Below are 22,175 nucleotides of genomic sequence, written 5' to 3' on the forward strand. Positions count from 1 at the left end.
CTGGAAATCTAGCAGCAATGTGATGTGCTCCGTTTCCAGCACGACTAGAAAGACGTACTCGGAAACCAGCACTTCAGAAATGAAAATGGTAACTCATTACTTGTGCCATATCTACTGACTGGGGAGGCGTCCTCAGACTAGGGGAACTGTCCGGCCACACTTGCATCCAGGAAGTGCATGCATGCACCCTACAGGAAGCTTAACCTGACATCCCACGCAAATTGGCTGAACAAAGTGATCTCTGCCCTCTCTTTACTTATTTATATTTTTAGTTGACTGCATAATCTGGCCCTCTAGAAAGTCCCTTCAGGAGGTCACACAGCTGAAATAATAGCTAATGATTTTTTAAAAATGATTTGGGAGTTCTTAAATACCTTATTATTCCCTTTCTTCCCTCCCCCCAGTCCCTCTTTAGCAAACATTCTTGAGTCATTCCACTGGAGTGCCGGAAAAGCATCCTGATGGATGTGAAGGAAGGAACCTATACTCCTCTTCATGTGTTTGCATATTGCCCCTAAAATGGGTAGTGTTGAGATAAGAAATCTGGCTGAAATGAGCACTATCACAGCAATCCCAGGCACTATACAGAATTGCTGCCTTTGTTTTTCCTTCCAACAATGTATCGCCCTGTTCCAATCACTTCACTTGCTTGCTTTGTCTCTGGCCATTGGGATACACTTAAGTCCAAGGGATGGGGCTGTCAGGTTTCTCCAGTACAAACCACTCGAACCATTCCATTTATGCTCCATTAACCAAAGGAGGAGTTGGATTTATTGCTTTTATTGGAGCTATGCCTGGTTACGCAAGCTGGACTGTGACTGCAGCAATTGGTGGTTTGTATCTGTCTGGGAAGAATACATTCCCCCTTTCCATATCTGCAAAGATCCATTCTTGTCCCTGTGTGCATGCACTCAGCTTTTGGGACTCCCTGACTGGCCAGGGGATCACCTCTGATGTAATCAGCACAATCCCACTTCTAGGAGACCAGAGTTGGGTTGAGGCCCAGCCAAGCTATCTTGTTGGCTGAGGATTGTTCCTAGGCATGAGAGAGCAAAGGGGGATGCCTGTGGGCTGCCTTTCCAGGAAAGGGAGCTATGATCTGGCCCAGGCACCAGAGGATTGCTTGCTCACTGCAGTAAAGGTGGTAGATGAAGCAGCTTTGCTCTCAGGTGATCTGGGAAAAGTCTAAAAGCACTTAGATGTTGCATCTGGGCTATAGCATCTCCATGTACTAGGTTCCTCCCTCTAGAGAAGGGATAATAATGCTGCCTTGCCCATGTGGAGCAAAGGTTTGTGTACAGGCAGCAAAGCATTCCAGTATTACAGGGAGCTATTCTCATGGAAAGTCTTCTTTGGTTGAAGGTGCAGGAAAGTGGCTGATGTCTACGGAGATGGCCTGGGCATGCTACAGTAACAGGACTTACATAGGGGCTGCTCTGCACCAGCATATGTCTTCTCCTGGACTTCCAATTGCACACTTAAAAACATGCAAATGTTGCTTAATCCCTTCTCGTCTTGGTCTTGCACGTTACAACATAAAGAAGCTTTTTAAAGGGATTGAAACAGCTACTAAGTATAAAGAATCTCAGGTGTGAATATAGGGTGGTATTTTCCAAAGGGCTGAGGAAATTCAGTGCCCTTCAAACAAAAAACACCAACTCTGGAGGGGCCCTACGCTTCTTTAATCTCACCTTCCAGTTCTAGTCTGTCCATCAGAATGTGCTACTTCCCTAATAAAAGACCAGAGGAAAGTGATAGTGGCAATCTGAAGGCCGGTTCTATTGGGTGCTCTGGTGGGGAGTGGGCACTTGCACACAGTGAGGATAAAATAATTATGTCATGATCCATCTTGGTTGTGTTTGGCCATGTTAGTCCTTTCCTTTGCTGATAAGACACTGTGGCCTACTCAGCAAGGCAGCGATCCCCTCTGGGAGCAGGCTCCTCATGTTAGCCTGATACCTGCTCAGTCTCAGCCTCCCTCTGTGACACATCCCAGTTCAAGCTGCTCTTTTTGCCTCTTGGCTCGTCCTTGGCCCCCAAAGCTCCCTGCTTCCTCTGCTGTCAAGCCTCCCAGGCCCCTCCTGGCCTGCTGCTCCCTCAGCTCTCTTTGCTCCATCACCTGCCATGGCCAGGATGAAATCAGAGGAGACAAGAGCAGAGGAGATGAGCCCAGCTCTTGGTTCACAATCCTCCAGCTTTGCTTTGTGCCATGCCTTCACCCAGTTTTGGGCTCTTTGCTGATGGTCAGGTTCAATACCAGCAACAGATGTGTGAGCACATATGCTCCAGCAGCTCTCTGTAACCTCACTGGTCACACTTCCTAAGGATCTTCCCAGTAGAAAGCTTCAAAAACAGCATGAAATCCTCCCCCTGTGTGATGGGTCCCACCTCAAAGGAAGCTGACAGCAGCTTCCCTGGCACCTAATGCCCTGGGAATGGCTCCCTCCCACTGCCACTGTCACCTGCTATGGTTACACAGCAAAAAGGTGAAGGTCTTCCCTGAGATCTCATCACATTTTTCAAGAAGTGCTGCAGCAAGAACGACGATCCTACGGCTTTGTGTCTACTTGTTGCAGATAAATACCAATGTACTAGGATCTACAGCAAAGGGAAGAAAAGGAAAAAGCTAGATAGGGAAGGGAGGGTACAGAAATGCATCTCTGAAAATGCCCACAATTTAGGAACACTCCTGGCTCAATAACATCTGTAATGCAAAACAATCTTGGTCTTTCCTGCTTTCCTTACTGCACCAGAAACCTCCCTGGCTGTTGCAAGTCAAACCCTCACTCTACTTTATTGGCATTTTCTTGAAGTCCCATGTAACGCATGCTGACCAAAATGATCATTTTTAAATGCATTCCCATATCCACACAATCTCAGGAGATTTGCAAACCACAGCGCGGCATCCTCCGACTTACAGCACTCCTAAATATTTAAGGAAAGTCTGATTTATGCTACAAATGCTTACTCATAAGCTTTCCTTTAGATCATTGCAACTGTTGGGACTGTAAAGCCCTCCTTGTTCCCTGGTCACTCTGCATGGCTTTGCAGCAATTCTGCTTTAACCGAGTCCTTGGGATGGCTCTGGCCCAAATGAACTCCTCAATATCCTTGTGTAGAATTCTTCTGATGGTACTCTGAGATCAGCAGATGCTGTCCTTTCTCTAAACACCCACTCAGTGCCTCAAATCCCAGGGAAAGTTTGCCTTCTGCTGCTACACCCTGTGTTTTGAAGGCAGAAATAGAGACATGCAACAAGATCTTGAGGGGTTTGCATGGTTCAGCTGCCTTCAATATTTCTGCAGGGCTTCCCAAAGATGAGGTAAGGGCACCTCAATGCACACACAGCCTTCTGCAGAGCTTTGTTGTCACCAGTGCGCACACATCCTGTATGTGCAGTAAGACCTCTGCTCTGCCTGCCATGCAGCTAATTCTCTGGTAGGTCAGTAAGCCTGCAAGCTACACCTGTTTGCAATTATGCAGTGAGCATTTTCCTGAGTTACACACCTCAAACATGTTTTACACTCAACCTAGAGCTTCCAGACCCCCAGAAAGAAACAACTAAACTGCCGGTGGGCAAATAATTTGACTCTGTACTGGATATTCTTCATCGAGTCCATGCAGCTGCAGGTGCAAATTGCTCTCCCCTACAGAGTGGGTGCCAGTGCCTCTTGGACTGAAGTTTTATGACTGACTTCAGCAGAAGCAGAGTTTGGACTTCCTTTTCTTTTCTTCCCCATTGTGCCCTAAACTCCAAACCCAGCAGTCTCCTTATGCTCATTTGGGACATGGTTACTTGTGTCCACAGCTCTCTGCTGCTTGGAATTGCTCCCAGAGAGCAGCTCAGCCTTCATGCACTGTGTTCTTTGTTATCATCTGTCTCTCTGCCTTTCATGTCTGCTGCTCTTTCTTTTTTTTTCCCCTAATCTGTAGGTCACTCATTTTGGGTCACTTTCTTTTTGGTACTAACCCCACCACAGATTATTGTTTCTCTGATTCTTGAGAGGGTATTCTTGTTCTCTTTTTTGCTGTCTAGAATAGAAAAGGTTAAACATTTTGGAGAACTTTGTTCTGTATTTACTTCTGAGGTAGGTTTCTAAATCAACAGTAGGTCGCGTATTGGAGTGACTCACAGAGCTGTTTAACCTCTTTACTTCCGTTTTGTCCCTCACTAAATCTGAAGAGTACATCTGCAATTTAGATCTCTGAGCGAGGAGCTGTGAAATGCATACAAATTTCTGTAGATAGGCTTCTCAGAACAACCCCAGTGTAGAGCCATTTTCCATTTGGCAGCAGTTGGGTCCCCCTGGGATGCAAAAAAGCACCTAAAAATACAAGGGAGTGGATGAATAATCCATGGAGAGAGGAGGACGGGCTGCTGGGGGCATGGGGCAGGCAGCAGTGCCAAACGCAGGGCTTGGTTCCAATGGAACCAGAGTCCTGCTGTGTGTGGGTCCCTTCCCTGCCTACACACTGCATGCAGAGCTCCTGTCTTGTAGGGGGGTTACAAGGCTGGCAGGCAACAGAGGCAATAAAAGCATTAGAATTGCTTTGCAGAGGGGAAAATGTAAGCACCAGGCATTAACAAAAATTGCACAGGCAAATTGTATATGAACCAGGAGTATGTTTGACTTCTAACCTCCGTGACCAGAGCCCAAGCACCCTGTGGCACTTGGAGTATGAATGTGCACAGCTCACATCAAAGCAGCAGCACAAAATGCACTGGAGCCAGAGCAGATGGGTGACAGGGCTCCTTCACCCACTCCCATCTCTGCTGTCTTGTGGGACACCCCCTACCTGCAGCTGAGCATGGGTTTACAGGCACATCCTTCAGCTGCAAGGCTCCAGAGGAACTTTCCTGGTGTTCAGACCACAAATTGCAACCCGCTAAAAGTTACAGGTTTTCACCAAAGGAAGTATTGCACAGCAGGGCCAGTTGAGAGCGATCTTTGAAAATATTGGTTATTTATCGACACAGCTGTCGATAAAGAATTGGAGTAAACCCACATTTGTTTTGTCTGGAGCTGGTCTTAAATCTCCTATTAAGATGAGAGGACAGTACAGATTTTATAACATACACAGAAAAACACACCAGTGCTATGGAAATAATGAGATTTTTAACAACACCAACAAAAATGCAGATTGTCTATATAGAAAGAGCATATTAAAGAGCCTGAGTGCTACCTGGTTGGTACACAACAAAAGTGTCACTTACAAGAGTCTGAGCTACAGCATTTGCACTGCAGCTTGTCTGTGCCTGCTGTGCTGATGCACTAAATGCCTTTAAACAGAAGCTTCTATGCAGTGTCAGCAAATGATGCTCAGAGCATTCCCTTGCAAGAAAAAATGTTTTACCCTGAGTTGTATGTCTGGGAAAGCAGCAAAGAGCCTCTGGTGCAATCTGGTACCCTGACCCTGAGCTGTACAACCTACAGGACATTTCCCACTGATGCCTGCTGCAGGGTGTCCCCATTGCTTTGCACAGTGAGGCTGCCTCTGGTTTGCTCCCCATTAGGTGTGCAGGAGATGTGCCCTTGGGATGCAATCTATTGTCCACCTTGCTCTTTCATGCAGCGCATCCTGCCCTCTAGTGCCAGCAGATGCTGAGCCAGCAAGGGACCGGGGGCTGTGCTGTTCACCTGTGCTATCACACACCTCTCTGAGCCTAGGAAGCTGCTGCCTATGTGGCAGAGAGCTGTTTGGTCTATTTGTGCATCACTGAATTTGTGCAACCAATTTGGCACCCCATGTCCCACAGCCCGTTCCAGACACAGCAGGGAGGATGTATGGCATGGCATGGTGTGGGTAGGGCTGTGGGCACAGATTCTGAAGACCTTTTCAAGGAAAATGGGCTGTTAATGGCAGCAAAAAGCACATGTGGCAGGCTCCTGTGAAAGGCAGCCTTGGAAGCCAGGATGTTGTTTGGTCATGACCTAAAAATCTTAACGCCAAATACTGCCATGTTGCGAACGGATAGGTCTCTAACTTTTGCCCTGAAGAAAGAACAACTTTCTGTTTCTGTTTGAAAAGAAATCTGAGAGTGCTCCATTACATTACCATGTGGAGGTTTCACCCACAGCGATGCTCTCTGTCCTTTCCCAAGTCCCCTTCTTTCGCAATAACTTTAACATCCCATGCAGGGAACACTTCAAGATTTGGAATGCTTCAAAGGCACCAGCTGAGAACCTGTGCTGGGGCACCTGCTCCCAAACACAGAGCCATGCATGCCCCCAGCAGCACAGGGTGGAACCCTCTAGGTTTTTGCTCCGTTTCCTGCGTTATTTTGAGCAGCCAAGAAGGTCCTGTTGTGGGAGCACTGCTGCAGCCACGCGGAGTTTTTGTGCACAAGCAGAAAGCAGAAAAAGTTTTGCATAAACTTCTCTCCTCCTCCACTGTCCTGTCGCCTTGGAGCAGAAACTAGCCCTCGGATGCTGGGTTTTGGGGGAAGAAAAAGAGAGAGAAAAACAAAGCAGCACGCCTGAGAGGTCACCCTTCGTTTTCTTCTGATGCATGGCGAGGCGCTCACGCTCGCATAGCTGTTAGGGTGGGTTTGTTTCTTTAAGGTGTCTTCCAAAGGGAGGATCAGCGCAATGCAATGTGGCAGCTATGGTAACTCCCCTTGGCTTTCAGCACAGCCCACGCTGATCGCACAACTTGCTAGGGAAGAAGGTACAGCTGTCCAGGCCTTGGCAACTATCCTTACCCTCTGCTCGCTGCCAAATACGATTTTTCTTTTTATTTTTCTTTCTTTTTGTTAATTTTCTGTTTCCTAAGAAAATGGAAATTGGAGGGGCAGCCTCATCTGCCTCTCAGCCCCCTCTGATGTCTTCTGGACCCAGATGACTGAGTGCAGGGTTGTGTGGAGTTGCTCCTGGGAAGGTCTCCAGGCATGCTCCTCAGGCTGAACCTGTGGAGTGGGGTGGCAGAAACAGCCAGAAACCCCTCATTTTGAAACATTTTAACCAGGTGTATAATTTTAAGAGTGTGCCCAAAATACATAAGAGCAGAGCGGCAGAGTGGTCAGTGCAATGAAAGAGTAATTCCAGGGCACAGGCTTGCTAGCAAAAGGTCTTTTATTAAAGAAAAGGCAAAGCAAAACACAACAGCCAAGTGTTGCTAAAGCTGTGTGTGAGAAGTCATATGGCAGTATCTAAACAACAGATTAGGGTCAAACTGCACTGGGGAGCAAACACACCACAGCTGACTCACACGACGGGTGAAGTTATGGTGCTAGGAAACAGCACAGAGTGTGCACACACATTAAATTATTGCATGAATTGTTGACCCCCAGGTTGTGATTAGCATTTCCAAGGGGAACACTGGAAAGGATCACCCTGAGAATCTCTTTTCTTGGGGCATGGACTGCAGCCTGAATGGCTCCAAACCGGCTGCTTCGAGCCATCTCTCTGCACCAAAATCTAGAGATGATCCCATGTCTTCCCTACGGGGAAAATAAATATCAGACAAAATAATAAATCTCCCTAATGGAGGCGGAATACTCATGCTACCTAGTGTGTCAAAACATACATTAATATATTGTATGAATACATTATTTTTTATTATTATGTTTGCATCTAGTTGGGAGCCATTGTGGAGGATGCCTGCTCTTCCCACAGCATCTCCATGCATCTTGGCAAGAAGTGGCAATACAGGGAAATACAGAGGAGCAGTAAGGAAATGTCATTCCATCTCTTCTGAGTCCTGGTTGCCCTTGGGATGGGATTTTGGTGGCACGGGACATGGACACTCAGGCACCACATAGCCCCATTCCTCCTGGACCCCACATCTGCCACCGCGCTCCCCAGGTGAATATAAAGAGCTGTTCCAGTTTTAGCTAGGGATAAACCAGCCTGCTGTCAAGTGTGCCGGCAAGCCTCTGCCTTTCTCTTGAGTTGGCCCTTTGCTTTTCAATAGCATTCCTACCATTTTCTGATCTTCATTCTCCTATGTGTGCACTTGTGGTTGACATGAGATCCCGCTGCCAACTTAATTTCATTAAGGAGCTAATCAGCACAGGAAAAAACAAGCCAGGTGGAGAAAATGGCCGCGCTGGGCAGCAGGGACACTGGGGAACCCTGACCCACACCGAGTCCCACTTCCTGCATGACAACCTCCCCCCGCTCCCTCCCACCCTGCATATTCTGAGCTTTATTTAAGCTTAAGCAGCAAAGTGTGATTTTTCAGGAGGTCCATGCAGCTTAAACCAAAGGTATAATCACATTATTTACTTCCTGAGGGTTTTCTGATGGCTGAATTCATCCCAAACCTAATTTGTATGTTTTAAAGCCTGCACTTGGCGTGTCTAGTATCTCCTAAGGAAATGGCAAAGCTGCTCCTTGTGGGTGACAGTTAACAAAGCAAAACTATCTTATTAGGAATTCAATTAAAGCTAGTGCAGGCTTGCTGGATCTCTTCCAGCAAGTATATATCATGTTGAACCAGCCGACATCTGTCTCTTTTTTCACCTCTTTTTCTGTTTTCCAAGCTGTGGTTAAAAGATGGAAAGGAGAAGATGGAAGGAGAAGGAAAGGGGAGGGAGAGGAGGGACGGTTGCTCATTTCCAGCTGACCCTATAGCATTCTGCAAAGGGATTGTTTTCTTTTCGATGTCTGATGGCTTTGCAAGCAGTGCAGGACAGAGTCTGCCTTCTGCTGCCTTCCTGAGCAAAATGTGAGCACATTCCAAGGTGCAGAAGTGCAGAAGCCAAAAAATAATCTCAAATTATGTGACGCGACGGGTGTCCAGGAGACTGGGCAGAGCCCAGCAAAATCCAGGGCTGTGTGAGGGAGGTGCTGGAATTAGAGTTTATCCAGGTTGGGCTAGCGTGGAAACAGTTACAGAGATGAATATTGGGTAAGGGCTGCCGCATCATGATTTATTGGCTGGCTGAGTTAATTTGTTGTTTGTGTATGATTAGTTGTTGCTGCTGAGTGGTCATCTTCTACAGCTACAAATCTAATTAAATGCCGGGGTGCCTAGGGTAATTTTTTTTTTCCCAGCAAATATTTCTACTGTTTTAATTCTCAAGAACTAATCATTAATTAGAGTGATGGTACTGGCAACCAGCTGGAGGATTTGCTGGGTTTCCTCACTTCCAGATTAGCCAAAGAAATAAACCATGAGTGCAGGTGCATAGCGCTCTGCATGTCCCTCGGTGTGCCACCGAGGTTTCTGATGGCATTGCCCACTATGCAGAGCAGCGATGTTGCTCAGAACCAGCTCAGAACCTGGTGCAGAATGTTTTACATGGCACAGAAGATTATGGATCAGCCTTTTCACCGTAATCTTCTGCAAAGACTGAAAAAACAGTGCCTGAAGTGTGTGCTCCCCCCGAGCAGTGGCGGTGATTTCCTGGTTGTGTGTAGAGCTCGCTCTGTGCTCTGGTTTGAGGTGGTGCTCCCCAGCATGCTCATGGCCTCACCAGGCTATTCCTACTGCTTCACAGTGTGACATAAATTTGGGAGATTTCAGGCTCGGTGATGTACTAAATCACACGGAAATGTTTCCCAGGCTGCAGCTATAAAAATAATTATATTGCTAGCAGGAAAGACTGACAGTGTCCCCAGAAGAGATTTAATCTGGGGCTACAGGATCTGTCTCATCTCTGCAAGGAGCTGCCGCGATCTGCAAGTGTGGTGTGTTACCACTACCTCTAATTCTATGAAACAAGCCCAGCAAACACTGAATGCAGGAATCAGAAGTGAGGTATTCGGAAAGCACTGCACTCCCTTCCCCTTTGTTTTAACAGCGAAGCTCTGTAGCTCTTAAAATCGGAGGTACTCTGTGCAGTGTGAGTACAACAGATTGGGAGACAAATGAGGACCACTTAGCAGTAATGTGTGCCTTTACTGTTTCCTCGGTGACCATTCAAGGCACACCTCTCCTGATAAGACGGACAGCACCGTACTGGTTCCAGTGGATTAAATAAAAACGCGCCTTTACTACACCTCGCAGCAATCCTCGAGTTTTAATCCGACGCATCTCTCTGCTACGCCTGTCCCTAACTCTTTATGATCAATAATTAATTTATCTGGCTGGTTTGCCTTCATGTGTCTGCTCAATGGAGAATTTTCCTCACATCCTCTCTTTCCTGGGGCTCTGCATTCGAGCGCTTTCTGGCTGACTGCTGTGTGTTTGGTGTTCGCTGCCCAACAGATTTATTCTTTCCCAAGAAATGACACAAACGTAAACAGAAGACCCAAAATGCATTTTGCTGAGCTTTTAAATGCACTAAGATAAAAAAAAAAAGACCTAAGCCACTTTAAACCTATCAATATAAATACCAAACTTTACAATCCTTCCTGTCAAGGAAATATATTTACATTTTCTAAGGATGCTAATTAAAAAAAATAGGGCTTTTGGGACAAAAAGGGCTTAGTTCCAGTGTCACAGTACCCCCAGCTAACTGTCCTGCTCTCATAAACCATAGAATGAGCTTGTTCCCAAGGTCAGCAGAGATAAAATCTGTTTGCTTCTTTAAGGACGAAACGAAATAGGATGCTCGCGTTTTATACATTTTGTAAACTGCAATGGAGATCTGCAAGAGCCCCAGTACCAGGCACGTGCTATGCATGGATTCCGCAAAGCAGACTGATGGCAAAGGTGTTGTGGCTGCAGGTGGCAGCCCAGGGATGGCAAAGAGCTCATGGGCACTGAGGGGAAGAGAGGGCTGCTGGCAGAGTCACCTTACCCACAAGAGAATGTGCGCTCTGCACTTTCCTGATGCTCCCCAACATCCTGACTGGACAGGATTTTTCCTACCAAGTGGAATAACAGGAAACATATTTTCTTTTCTCCCAGTTTTTTTTCGGTTTAGAGCATCATGAGTTTCCAAGGGAGAAAGGAAAAGGTGGCTGCAAGGGAAGGGGAACAGGTGCTGGTGTTGATGAGGGGAGGTTGGGAGGAAGGCTCAGTGAGACCCAAGCTTTGCACATCTGCTGAAACATCCCACTGCCTGGTGCAGCGATCAAAGCGCAGAACTGTGCCTGCTTCTCTCAGAACTGCTGGAGTGAGCTGCCCATAATTAGGGCCAGCAAGCAGGAAAACCTCACCTGGCCAAGCAGTAAGCAGCATGGACCTGCTGGCACCAGCAGCAGCCAGGTGGCATTATATCAGTTCCCAAGGCTCTGGTTTTCTAAGCAAAAATCTCCTCTGGTCATTGCAGCCAGATGACATTCTCTTCCAAGAGAGCTGTTCCTCACCGACCTCTCCTCAAACCCACTGAGATGGAGGATGGCCGCAGCAGCCCCAGCAGAATCGGGCTCACCAGTGGGTGCCATAGTCATCAGTCCCCAGGAGCAGGTCCCGAACTCAGACAGCCATTTCCTACACTTTTTGCCATTCCCTGTTGTGCCTAAAAATACCTCTGCTCACAACAGGCACATGCAGCAGCCTGTGCCACACCACCCAGCTTTCTGAGGCATTTCTTGAGGATCTCATCAGGCTTTTTTTGCTGGCAGACATATTTTTTGTCACCATAGAGGACAGAATTTGACGCCACACCGCACTACACCAGGCCATTTGTCAACGGCGTTTTCAACAGTTCAACCGCACACGTGTGCATGCATACACAGACGCAGGGAGGAAGGCTCACGGGGAGCTGGGGGGCTCAGGGCAGCCATGTCCCCCCCTCAGCATCCCAGTGCTGAGCAAAATCCACTGCTCACCACCAAGATGGGAGTGGAGAAGATGTTGAGTATGAGCTGACCCGAAAGAAACCAAAAATGTGGTGGGATTTGGGTCGACATCGTAGGTTTTCACACAGCCCAGAAACGTCTCTCCCCGTTCTGTTATGCAGGGACAATCTCTGAGCATCTGCATACAAAGCCCGCCTTGTCAGAGCGATGTTAACAATGTTTCCACTGACAAGGAGTTTGAAGCAGGAGTAGAAAAAATCAGGATTTGCCACTAATGCATGGTACGATGGAGAGGAATGGATATATATTAGATAATAGGTTTAAAAAAAAACATTGGCTAATGGCAGCACATCATTTAGGAAACAACAGAATTAATGCATTGTTCCATCCCAGCACTTTAGTATTCAGCCAATCTAAACCGCTGAAGAAATATGTGTTTGGGACATTTTACATCTGTTTTTGACAAGGAGCCTGGGTTTTGCGTATGTTTTGTTAATCTATTTGCTGAAGCCCTTTTAGCCAGATTAGCATGGGAAAAGACACTCCGTATTACAAACAGAGAGTTTGCACTTTTTAGAAGTGACTCGGCTTAGGCTTCTTGCAGCTGAAATTAGGGCACAGCAATGCAAAAATAGCAACACTTGTAATAGCTGCAAAAACCAAGACAGCAGGGCTACCTGTTTAAACAAAGCCAAACAACAGGCAGCATTTATCTTCTGAAAATGTGCAATGGGCAGAGCAACTCATTTGCAGCCTGACATCTTGGAGGTCTCTCGGAGAGTGAGGAAGAACTTTAATTACAGCCCCAAAACACAGGCTGTGTCGGGACGCGAGGGAAGCGTCTACTTGAAGTGGTTTTTAAAATGGTTTCAACCGTTTTGCGCTACCCATAAGCCCTGCTTGAGCCCTTTTTCAAATATCATGTTGTGGCTGCATCAGGATTTTAAATCAGCCATTGATTACTGCTAAAACAAAATGGATTTGCCTTTAAAACCTTGCCCAGTAGGCTGGGGTAAGCTTTCCGCCCATCTTTAAGGAGCTGATTCTCCAAAGGATGAAGCTATTGTATTTTGCGTTGCCGCTTTGCAGGGGGTAAATTTCCCCTTGGAGCCGCCTGCATCCTGCATCAGCAAGCAGCGTGTGCGGGGCAGAGCGGGATAGCGGCTCTGCTTTATGTACCAAGCCCCGGGCAGCATCGGTCCTGTGCAGAGCGGCTGACACAACACAGAGCTGCTCACTTTAATTAGCTTAGGATGAGGGCATAATTAAGAGCTGTTTCATTTTGTTTTCCTTTCTGTTCATTTGTCCCCAAATATTACAAAGGCGACATAAAGAGGAAGCGGTTTTCTCGTCATGGAAAACAATGAGGAAGAGTTTAGCTCTGAGAGTAAATCAGAAACTATGCTCCAGCCAACAAAAGCCCAACACCAACCTCTGTTTGACCGGCACTTTGAGGAAGGGAAACTGAACCAGATGAAAATTTCCCCAGGACTCCTCTATCTTTGTTTGCATTTATTGAGGGAGGGGGAAGAGGCCCAGGAGCAGCCAACATCTGCAGCTCGTTTCTCTTAAGAAAAACCCAGCCTGGAGTGCAGCAGGACGAGCTCATCACCCAGCCCCAGCAGGGTCCTGTGGAGCACCTTGTGCCCTCAGCATGGGGAGGATGAGACAAACCCAGGGTGCCTGGGGCTCAGCCGCCCTCAGTGTATTGCAGCAGCTGGTTCGGATCCCCTTGTCAGCCTGTCTTCCAACCCTTCCCCAAAGCAGCCACATTCTAGCAAACCTCATGTAGCGATGCTTCCCCCACTCCTTGCCCCCCATCCTCACAGAGCAGTGAGACAACAATTTTCTCAGCAACAAGCCATGTATTTGATATTTTGCCCACATGGGACTTTCTCTTCTTTAATTCCCATGGGGGTGGCCCCTCCATCCACACATTCCCCTCCCGGCATCCCCTCGCCTGCCAGCCCCACAGTTCCTTACCCTTTGGCAGCTGTGCTGACCTTGCTCCGGCGGTGGCTAGTGCGAGGCCGACATGGACCATGCACCCTCCATCCTCCAGACTGAGAAGGCATAACTCAGCCTCTCGTGAGCCACGTAACTGCAGCTCGTCATCTTACTGTCCATCTCGTCGCTCTGTAGCACCTGGTAGAGGAAGTCTATATACCGTGCCGCAAGCTTGAGGGTCTGGATTTTACTGAGTTTGTCAGAGGGCAACGTGGGGATGATTTTCCTCAGGGCGGCAAAAGCTTCGTTGAGCGACTGAGTCCTCTGCCTCTCTCTGACATTGGCCAGGATCCTCTGGCTCTGCAGTTCTTCATAAGACTGGGAGCTGGGACTGGACTTTTTCCCCCTCTTCCCTGGGTTGGGGCTGCCATCTTCGCTGGACTTCTTACTGTATCTTCTCTTCCTGCCAAATCTCTTTGGCTGCCTTTCCAGCTCCTCTTCACTAGTCCCCAAGCTATCCACAGGGGAAACAGGAGAACTGGAGCTTTCTTCCATGCTTTCTGCAAGAAGGGGAGGGGAAGAGCCTTTCCCCCCCTCCTTATGTTATTTGAGTGTGTGTGTCTTAAATATGCTTTAAATTCCTGAGACAGATCCTTTGGAAAAACAGGAGGATTTTTTTTTTTTTTTTGCTGACCAAACGTTTTCCAGGTTGCTTGAAGGGCTCTTATTTCAAGGACGGAGTTGTGCAAAAAATTGAGGTCTTGGAGAGAGGAAGTTATTCTAACTTTTTGGAAACTTTAGCTGAGCTCAGTTGCTAAATAGTTGTCAGAAGTGAGGGAGGTGCGGGGCTCCCTTCTGATTGGCCGGCCAGGTCAGTGGGAGGAAAGCTTTTCCCCAGCTAAACTTTCACAGTTTTATGTTACACTTAACTGAAATTTTGGGAACGCACCTCAAATAAAAGATAACTTGCGACCACCCCCCTGCTGCCACCACCCCTGCCTCAGGAGGTACTCACTGTGCCACAGGGTTGAGGAGCCCCCCACAAATATGGGGATTTGGGGGGATCCCCAGTCTCACTGCACTGTGCCTTGCCCAAGTTCCACTGCCCCCTTCCCTGTGTGCTCCCCAAGTTCCCACACAGAGCAAGGACCCCCCATCTTGCACCCATGTGCCCCCACATCATGGGGGGATGTGTCTGCATACACTGTGGGTGACACCAGGGGTACACTGAGAGGGAAGGGGGTTGGGTGCAATGTCTATGCTTTGAGGGACATGGGAAGACCATCCTGCACCATCCATGTGTTATCAAGAAGCAGGCACTAGCTTGTGGAACACCCTGTATCATGTGCCCTTGACAGGCAGCTGCCCACCTGCCATCGCTCTCCCCATGTTTCTCCCCAGTTCTCTGCTCACAGTCCTTTTTGCGAAGTGAGTGCTGCGGAAGCTCAGAGGACATATTTTCCTACAGCCTACCCCATAGCTGAAATCATGGCATTCAGAGTACATAAATCGTGGGGGGGGGGCTCTGTGTTTCTGATGCATCGAACAGAAGATGATGGATCTATTTTTTCTCTCCAACACACCGGGGAAAATGTGGGAAAACTCCACTTGCTTCCGTGCAATTAGTGCAGGGAACATTCAGATTTGGACCTCTGATTTCAGCTAAAGCCCAGATTGCAGGAACAGATGCATTTCCTGAGCAGCAAAGATCGTGTTTTTGATACAGCACAGGGAAAGTAAAATAAATTCCAAAAATATGAGAAAGAGAAAAGAAACTCATAAAATGTAGATGTTGTATCAGAAGAATTAGTTTGGAGTAGATTTCTTTGCAGAGTTTTCCAGTAGATATCAACGCTCATTAATGGAAAAAATAATGTCTGGTTTGATTGGAAAGTGTTCTTTGGTCGGAGAAGGAATTTTGGCTTGCCTGGGGCTGACTCCACTACTGGTAGGTAATGTTTATAGTGGAAAGACTTCCCCAGGCAGCCCCTGGGGAGATCCTGTGTTTGCTTTCAAAAGGAAAGGTTTTCAGGTGCAGCACAGAAGTCGGAAAGCAAGGCAGTTCAGCAAATACATTTTTAATCCAATTTAAGACTCTGCCGGGTCGGGCAGGATGGTGCCTCCACTCACACCCAAAGTCAGGCTTCCAGAAGGGCTCAGCGCTTGTGGACATGTCCAGGGGTTGGTCACCTCTCTGCAGCCATGACCTGGAGGTCCATGGGCAGACACAGCCCTCGGCTGAGTCAGGGAAAATGGCATTTGTGCTGGGAAAGCTGAGCAGCAGCCCTGTATGTGAAATAAACTGCAGTCAATACCATGGTCCCAATTATAATGTTCCAATGACAACTGTGCCTCGGAGGGCAAAGCACCGCTAAAAAGTCATGCTTATTTTGGAGGTATTTAGAAGTCTTCTGAGTGCCTGGGATCATTTCCAAATGTTAAGAATAGACATCACACAATGAGCCAGGGAGATCTGCACTAAAGTATGGAGGGGCACCTCTGTCTTTCAACCACAAAAAGTGGAGTTTTCTGAGAAAGTAGGTTTCCTACCGGCGGCTCAGTTCTCCTGCAGATGGAGGACAGAAGGGTTTTGGGGCAGACTGCGGGGTTGTACCCCAAAGAGCACACCTCGCAGCTGGCACAGCCATTTCACCCCTGTGGCAGCCACCAAGCCTGTCCCATGCGACCACCAAAGGGTGACACCCAGCTTTGGAGCACCATTCTTTGGGTCAAGGGATGCAGCATTGCTCCTTATGCTCTCTCCCGTGCCCCTCCAGGCCGCTTCCAGTGCAGAGTGAGCAAAAGAGGCCACATGCTCCTCCGCATCCTGCACATCATGGCTGCATTAAATAAATACACAGCAGTCCCAGCCCCCTGCCTGGCTCCTGCAAACAACCCAAAGGACTGCTTGCACGAGAAAGCAAGGCAGGACTTCTCCCTAAGGGGGCAAAGCCTCTAAATGTGCAAAGTTTTTTAGTATCCAGAGGGCTTCACTAGGGCAAATTTATGGTGAAATGGGGTTGTGTTGTAATTATAAGTCTACAGGCCCTGCTCCAACTAGCATTGCTCCAGAGCTGCTGTGGATGTGTGTTCTCTTTATAGTTGTCCTATAGCAGCACTTAGTGCCGCAGCTAAGAGCGGTGGTGACAACACTGCAAAGATGTTTCCTTGGAGCAGACCAAAGCGTTGGTCTACATGTGCACAGAGCTGGGGGAAACGTGAGGAAGGAGGAATCTGAGGGCTTGTGGCCAAGCCCCGTGGTACGAGGGTACTTCTGATAGAAGAGGACAGTGGGTGCTTCAGCACAGAAGAAAAGAGCTATAGAATTAAAACTAGAATAGAAAAAGTAGACAGCTTTGGTGAAAGTTTAACACTTTGTTTAAACAGAGTGACATCGACTAAGATGCTGCTACTGCTCCACCAGCAGACTCCTAAACGAGAAGAGTGAATACAGACTGGGCTTTAGCGAAAGGGCTTGTTCTCCATTTAAAGGCTGTGGTCTGGTTATCCCACCAGCAGGACTTGGCCAACAAATCACCCTTCATCCCCTCTGCACTGTGGAGGAGAGCACGTGGATTTGTCCTGCTGTCCCTACCTGCAAATTGCAACCAGCATTGCATGGCCCCCACTGCAGACAGGCGTAGCTAAGCTGTTTTTTTTCTCTGTATTTGGGTGTGACTTAGAAAGGGTGTAATTCCTTGGCTCTTGTGCAGCAGACAGTAAATGTGACCTTGGGCAGGCGTCTTCCCTGTGCTGTCATTGCACAAGGGCAGCCATGTTTCATCTTGCACTTCTGCTTCTTGACTTTGTTTCCCTATTGTTGTTCTGGAACAGTGGCGAAGTACAGTGGATGGATGTTTCCCAAAGCACAAACCCTGCAGTGACAAGTTTATAATCAAAAGCAAAGAAGTGAGCAAACAGCAGAGATAAGAGGCAGGAGGTAAGGAGAGTGAGGCTTTTGGGATAAGGCAGTGGAGCAGAGCACAGTTTCAAAGTAACTGGATCCTCTAATGTTGGAGTTTTGCTCAGGAATGTACATCTGTTTCTGAACTGTTACTAGCTGAAGTGCCCATTCTTCCTTTCTGCTTTCTCGGATATAAAACCTCTGAGCAGCATATCGGCATATAGGGATGAGGGAGAGGCTGACCTGGGTCAAGAAAATAGAAGGAGAAGGACCTGCACATGTACCAAGGGGCTGTACATCTCCTAGTTTCCATCCCCTTGTGAAGTCGGTAGCTCTGTCCAAGCTTTGATCAAGCACATGGATCACAAGAGCCATTTTCCCTCATCATGCTTCCTCAAGAGCAAAAGCATAACTTCACTCTCACTTCCCTCCTGCAACACTCTGAAGATCAACCAACCCCAAATGGGTTGGTTTATCCATGCATTATCCATGGGTACCCAGCCCTGCATCTCATGGTGAATGCTCTCCTTTTGTTTTTCTTTCTCTCAGTCTATAAATTACTCAGAGCTTGCTTTATTTGCTGTGTACAATCCCAGGACAGACAGTCTGCAGTGTAATAACGATGGATGCAAATCATAAATAACTTCCAGAAAATACAATGGCACAGTAATTTGTAGGTTTTCTACTTGGGGCCTGATTTCTGCAAAGTACTGCAACGTGCTTTGGAAAGGAGAGTTGCATCTGAGGCAGCTACTATGGAACACAGGCAGGTGTATACAGTTACATATATGCTAAATTTCGGATCTCAATACCCTCCAAAATAAGAAAAGAGATCTTCAGTGGATTCAGCAGATGCTGGGTGAGGGACTGACACATTGCACTGTCAGACAGAGGGCAATTTCACAGCTCCTGGTAATCCAGCCTCCACTGTCAGTGGGACAGGGATAATTCAGACCAGATCCAGTTCTGCTTTGAACACTTAGTTAAGTGTTTCAAGTCTGATTGTTGTTTGCTGGCAGGATTAGAAATCTGCATAATCTCTCATGTCAGTAATGTTGGAAAGATAGTGTGTCCTCCTGTAGGAAGAAACCAAATTGCAGTGGCAATGCAACTGCAGATTCTATTTTTAAAGACAGTGCAGAGCAAAAAAGAACCAGCATTTGGGGGAGAAAAAGTAGTAGCTATCACAATTCCAAAAATAACATTTCTATTTTAGATCATTTACCCAAGGCCACCACTAATTACAGATCAGAGCAGAATGTCTCTCTGGGAATCCACAGGGAAGACAGTTTTTTTTCATCTTTTTGGAAGGTGAAATATTAATTGTGGCCGCAGCAGCAATAACTGTAGCTTAAAACCTGGGCTACAAAAAATGAAAATATTTTTTCATGAAGTGGAAAATCAAAGCATGTGAAGTATTTTGTTCTCGTGGCCTTTTCTTCCCACATCTCCAGGCTCATTAAAATGGGGGGGAAAGGATTTCCCACCAAGAGAGAATCCAAACCCAGCATGGCTGTTCCAACAGCATTCAGGCACTGCTGAAAGGGTCAGACTTTGTTCTTTTTTGGGGTTGCAACACCCACTTCGAGGCAGGCATCTTCATAAAAACATCATGGTTGGCTTCTGGTATTACTGACATTGCTTGACAGCTTCTCCAGCTACAGAAAATGGAGAACTGCTTCCACTGAGGAGTCAGAGTTTGCTCCTGAGATGAAGCTTTGTTGGCAGTGCAGTGAAAAATGAAGATTATTATCTGGGAAACATCTGGTCAGGCTGGTGCTAGTGTAGGGAGACCAACACCATTACCCTTTCCAGGCCATGGCGCGAGGGACTATCCTCTGGATTACAATAGATGTCTGCAGAAGTTGACTGCATCAGGCCAGCCCTTTGCTGTCTTTGGTCTGTGAAACCCCAGAAACAATGCAAGGAAGGTGCTGATCCCATAAAGAAGATTTAAGGCTTACTTTTTTAGCCATCTTCCTCAGACTTCTCTAGACAGGTCAGCAGGCTCCCAGTGTGACAACCAAGAAAATGTCCGAAGTATTGTCGCTAGTACTCCTGTACTTCGGTATTTTTGAGGATTAACCACACTCTTTGAAAGCTACGTCATGGGGATGTGTGACATGCCTCCTTGTTGCTCAAATCGAGAATCGAGAAATGCCTTCCAAATGCCTTCCAGTTGTGCCCCAAAATATTATATGACATGCAGAAAGGCAGATCCAGAAACAGCTTTGTTTGCCTGGGTGTATCACTCTATAGATATGCACACAGCGAGGAGGGATTAATTGCCCTGAACTTTAGCCAAACAAATTTAAACTGTTGAGGCTACCTCTAGAATTTAACTGCCATCATCTGGCAGTTCAGATTTTGGGTAGAAGGGAAGCCAAAACAATGGACTTGGACACAGATAGATATTAGAAATCTCTGCCTGGAAGAGGTGAACCCCTCCCAGGATGCTGGATGCATCTGCTGGTGGCCTTAGCACAGCCCCAGAAATAGCTGGGCTGAAGCCCACTAGGACTTGGGGAATTTTCAGAATTTAGGAAATCCCAATATTGAGTGTAAGAGTGAAACAAGAGGAAAGATTTCTGAAGTGGAGAAAGCCAAATTTTTGAGAAGAGAGTGGGGTCAGTTAATCCATTTGTAGTCTCTTGGCCAGCTCTGAACTCTACCTTGGCTTTGCTAATATGTGAGCTTGTAAACCGTCAAGCCTTCCTCTACCCAGATAAAAACAGGCAACATCTGTCCTCACTCCTCATCACTCTACACTATAATTTCCAATCATTTCTTCTAGGGTTTAAGCCATAATCGAGTCCATGTATCACATTGCATGTGTCTTCTGGCTAAGGGAGACTGGACAGCTCATTAGCAGCAATTGTTGATGGGTTGGATGGGTCACTGCTGAGTGGCAGGACATTCATCATGGATCCCAGTGGTGAAAAGTCCCGCCTTTAAAGTGTTTCCACTCCCAATCAGCGTGGCAGTGGTATCCTAGAGATGAGGTCTTGGTTTCCTGTACCAGAAAGGAAGATTTCTACTTGTCAGGTCTTTGCCATCACTGCACTGACTCAAGAAATTGGGCTGAACCTCCCCTAATATTCATCCACTTTAAAGAGAGACTTAGGCCTTCTGCCTCAATGGCTATAGAGATAGCTTTGAGCCAAAACACAGCTGTTCTTCCATATTTTGATGGAAAAAACAAAACCTAATGTCTTCCCTTTCCTGGAAACTCTGCTCAAAAATCGCATTCACTCTTCCTTTCTTATTCATCTCTTTTAACCACATTTTAACTTTAGTTTTCTTCTTTCCAAGCAGTATTTCTCCATGTTCTCTGTGCATCTTTAGGTATTAGAGACATTCTCACAGCAGGAGGACAAAATACATATTTATTATTTTTTGCTTGAAGAATTTGAGCTGAACTCATAAACTCAGAAGACCTGTGGCTCACACTCTGTAGGGGCTGATGGTGCTGTTGAACATCTTCTGTGGTTTAGTGTCTAAGATCTGGTGAGGATACCTTCAGTAACCAATTAAAAAATAAAGTAAGCTGGAAAGGGTCTCTATTTTTTCTTGCTTTTGTGTATTTAACTGGCCAAGAAGAGGGAAGGGGTATTACCTTGGAAAACCCCGTGGATGACTGGTGAATTTCTCACCAAGTAAATAAATAAAAATCTGACAGAATTAGTCATAGAGGGAAAAAAATTGTTTGACTTTTAAACAGAGAAACATTTCATGAAACATTCCTTAGAAAGTGCAATTTATTTTGGAAAACCAAGCGCCTTAACTCTGACCCCCTTACCTCTTTGTGCTTCAGTTTAGTATCCTTGTGTCACTGGACACTAACAAACAATGGCAGCTGAGCAGGAAGAGGACTGCTATGTCCACGGTTGCATGTCCACGAATGGAAAGAACATAAAAAGCCAAAAAGCCTTACTTCTAATCCTACTAAACTATTGGACTGCTGTATCCTGATGAAATTGCTTAGCTATCAGTTGATTTGTCTTCCCTCTGGTAATTGATTTACTGCTGAAAATTTGAAATTTTCTACTGGGAAAAGAAAAACATGTCTCATTGAGTAGCTATACTTAGAACATCAGAAGAGACATTCAAACAAAACTGCTCAGCTGAGGAGGAACATTATTTTTCTTAGTCTGATTAAAACTTCTTCTTTTCCTTTGTCTTTACTAACACCTGTTTGTCTCAAGCACCTGAATAAACTTTGAGGAGGAAGGATAGCTTTTTTAAAGATTCAAGTGGACCTCAAAAGATCAGGTTCCACTTCTGGAATCCTCAGCATATCCACGGGAAACCAGGCTTGGCATTCCTATTGAGATCTGTCGAGAAAAAGCAGGAAAACTCAATCATTTCTTTCAAAAACAATTAGATGGCAAATTCTCAACTTAAACAAGCAAAATCTTAGAAGTTAAGGTTTGTAGAATTTAAAGGAAGCAACCATAAAAATATATAAATTACTAACATTGTTTTTTTTCTCAAGAGTAACAAACTCTAACTGTGTAGACTGTATTGTCTGTTGGAATATTCTGAATGACAGACCAAGTTTTCTTAATCTAGGTCTGGTTTTAAATACGCTTGGGATCAGATGGTGGAATGTGGTGCTCCAATAGTACTCCAAGAAGCTGAGTTCTGATTTTTCCATTGCAGCTGTATGTAACCTACCTTGAGCATCT

The 22,175-nt window shown here is 46.4% G+C and overlaps 1 protein-coding gene across 3 annotated transcripts in view; it reads right to left on the reverse strand.

The window, feature by feature from the left end:
- TWIST2 (twist family bHLH transcription factor 2) overlaps positions 1-14,367 on the reverse strand; it is a 54,068-nt gene extending 39,701 nt beyond the window's left edge. For 2 of the 3 annotated variants that reach the window (XM_021399886.1, XM_021399884.1), the window contains exon 1: positions 13,620-14,367. In XM_021399886.1, coding sequence (XP_021255561.1) covers positions 13,656-14,138 — 483 coding nt within the window. In that variant the 5' untranslated portion in view covers positions 14,139-14,367 and the 3' untranslated portion in view covers positions 13,620-13,655. The remainder of the gene's footprint in view (positions 1-13,619) is intronic. The other variant, XM_021399887.1, reaches the window with a different exon arrangement.

The sequence above is a fragment of the Numida meleagris genome, chromosome 5 (assembly GCF_002078875.1).
Source record: "Numida meleagris isolate 19003 breed g44 Domestic line chromosome 5, NumMel1.0, whole genome shotgun sequence".
Taxonomy (NCBI): domain Eukaryota; kingdom Metazoa; phylum Chordata; class Aves; order Galliformes; family Numididae; genus Numida; species Numida meleagris.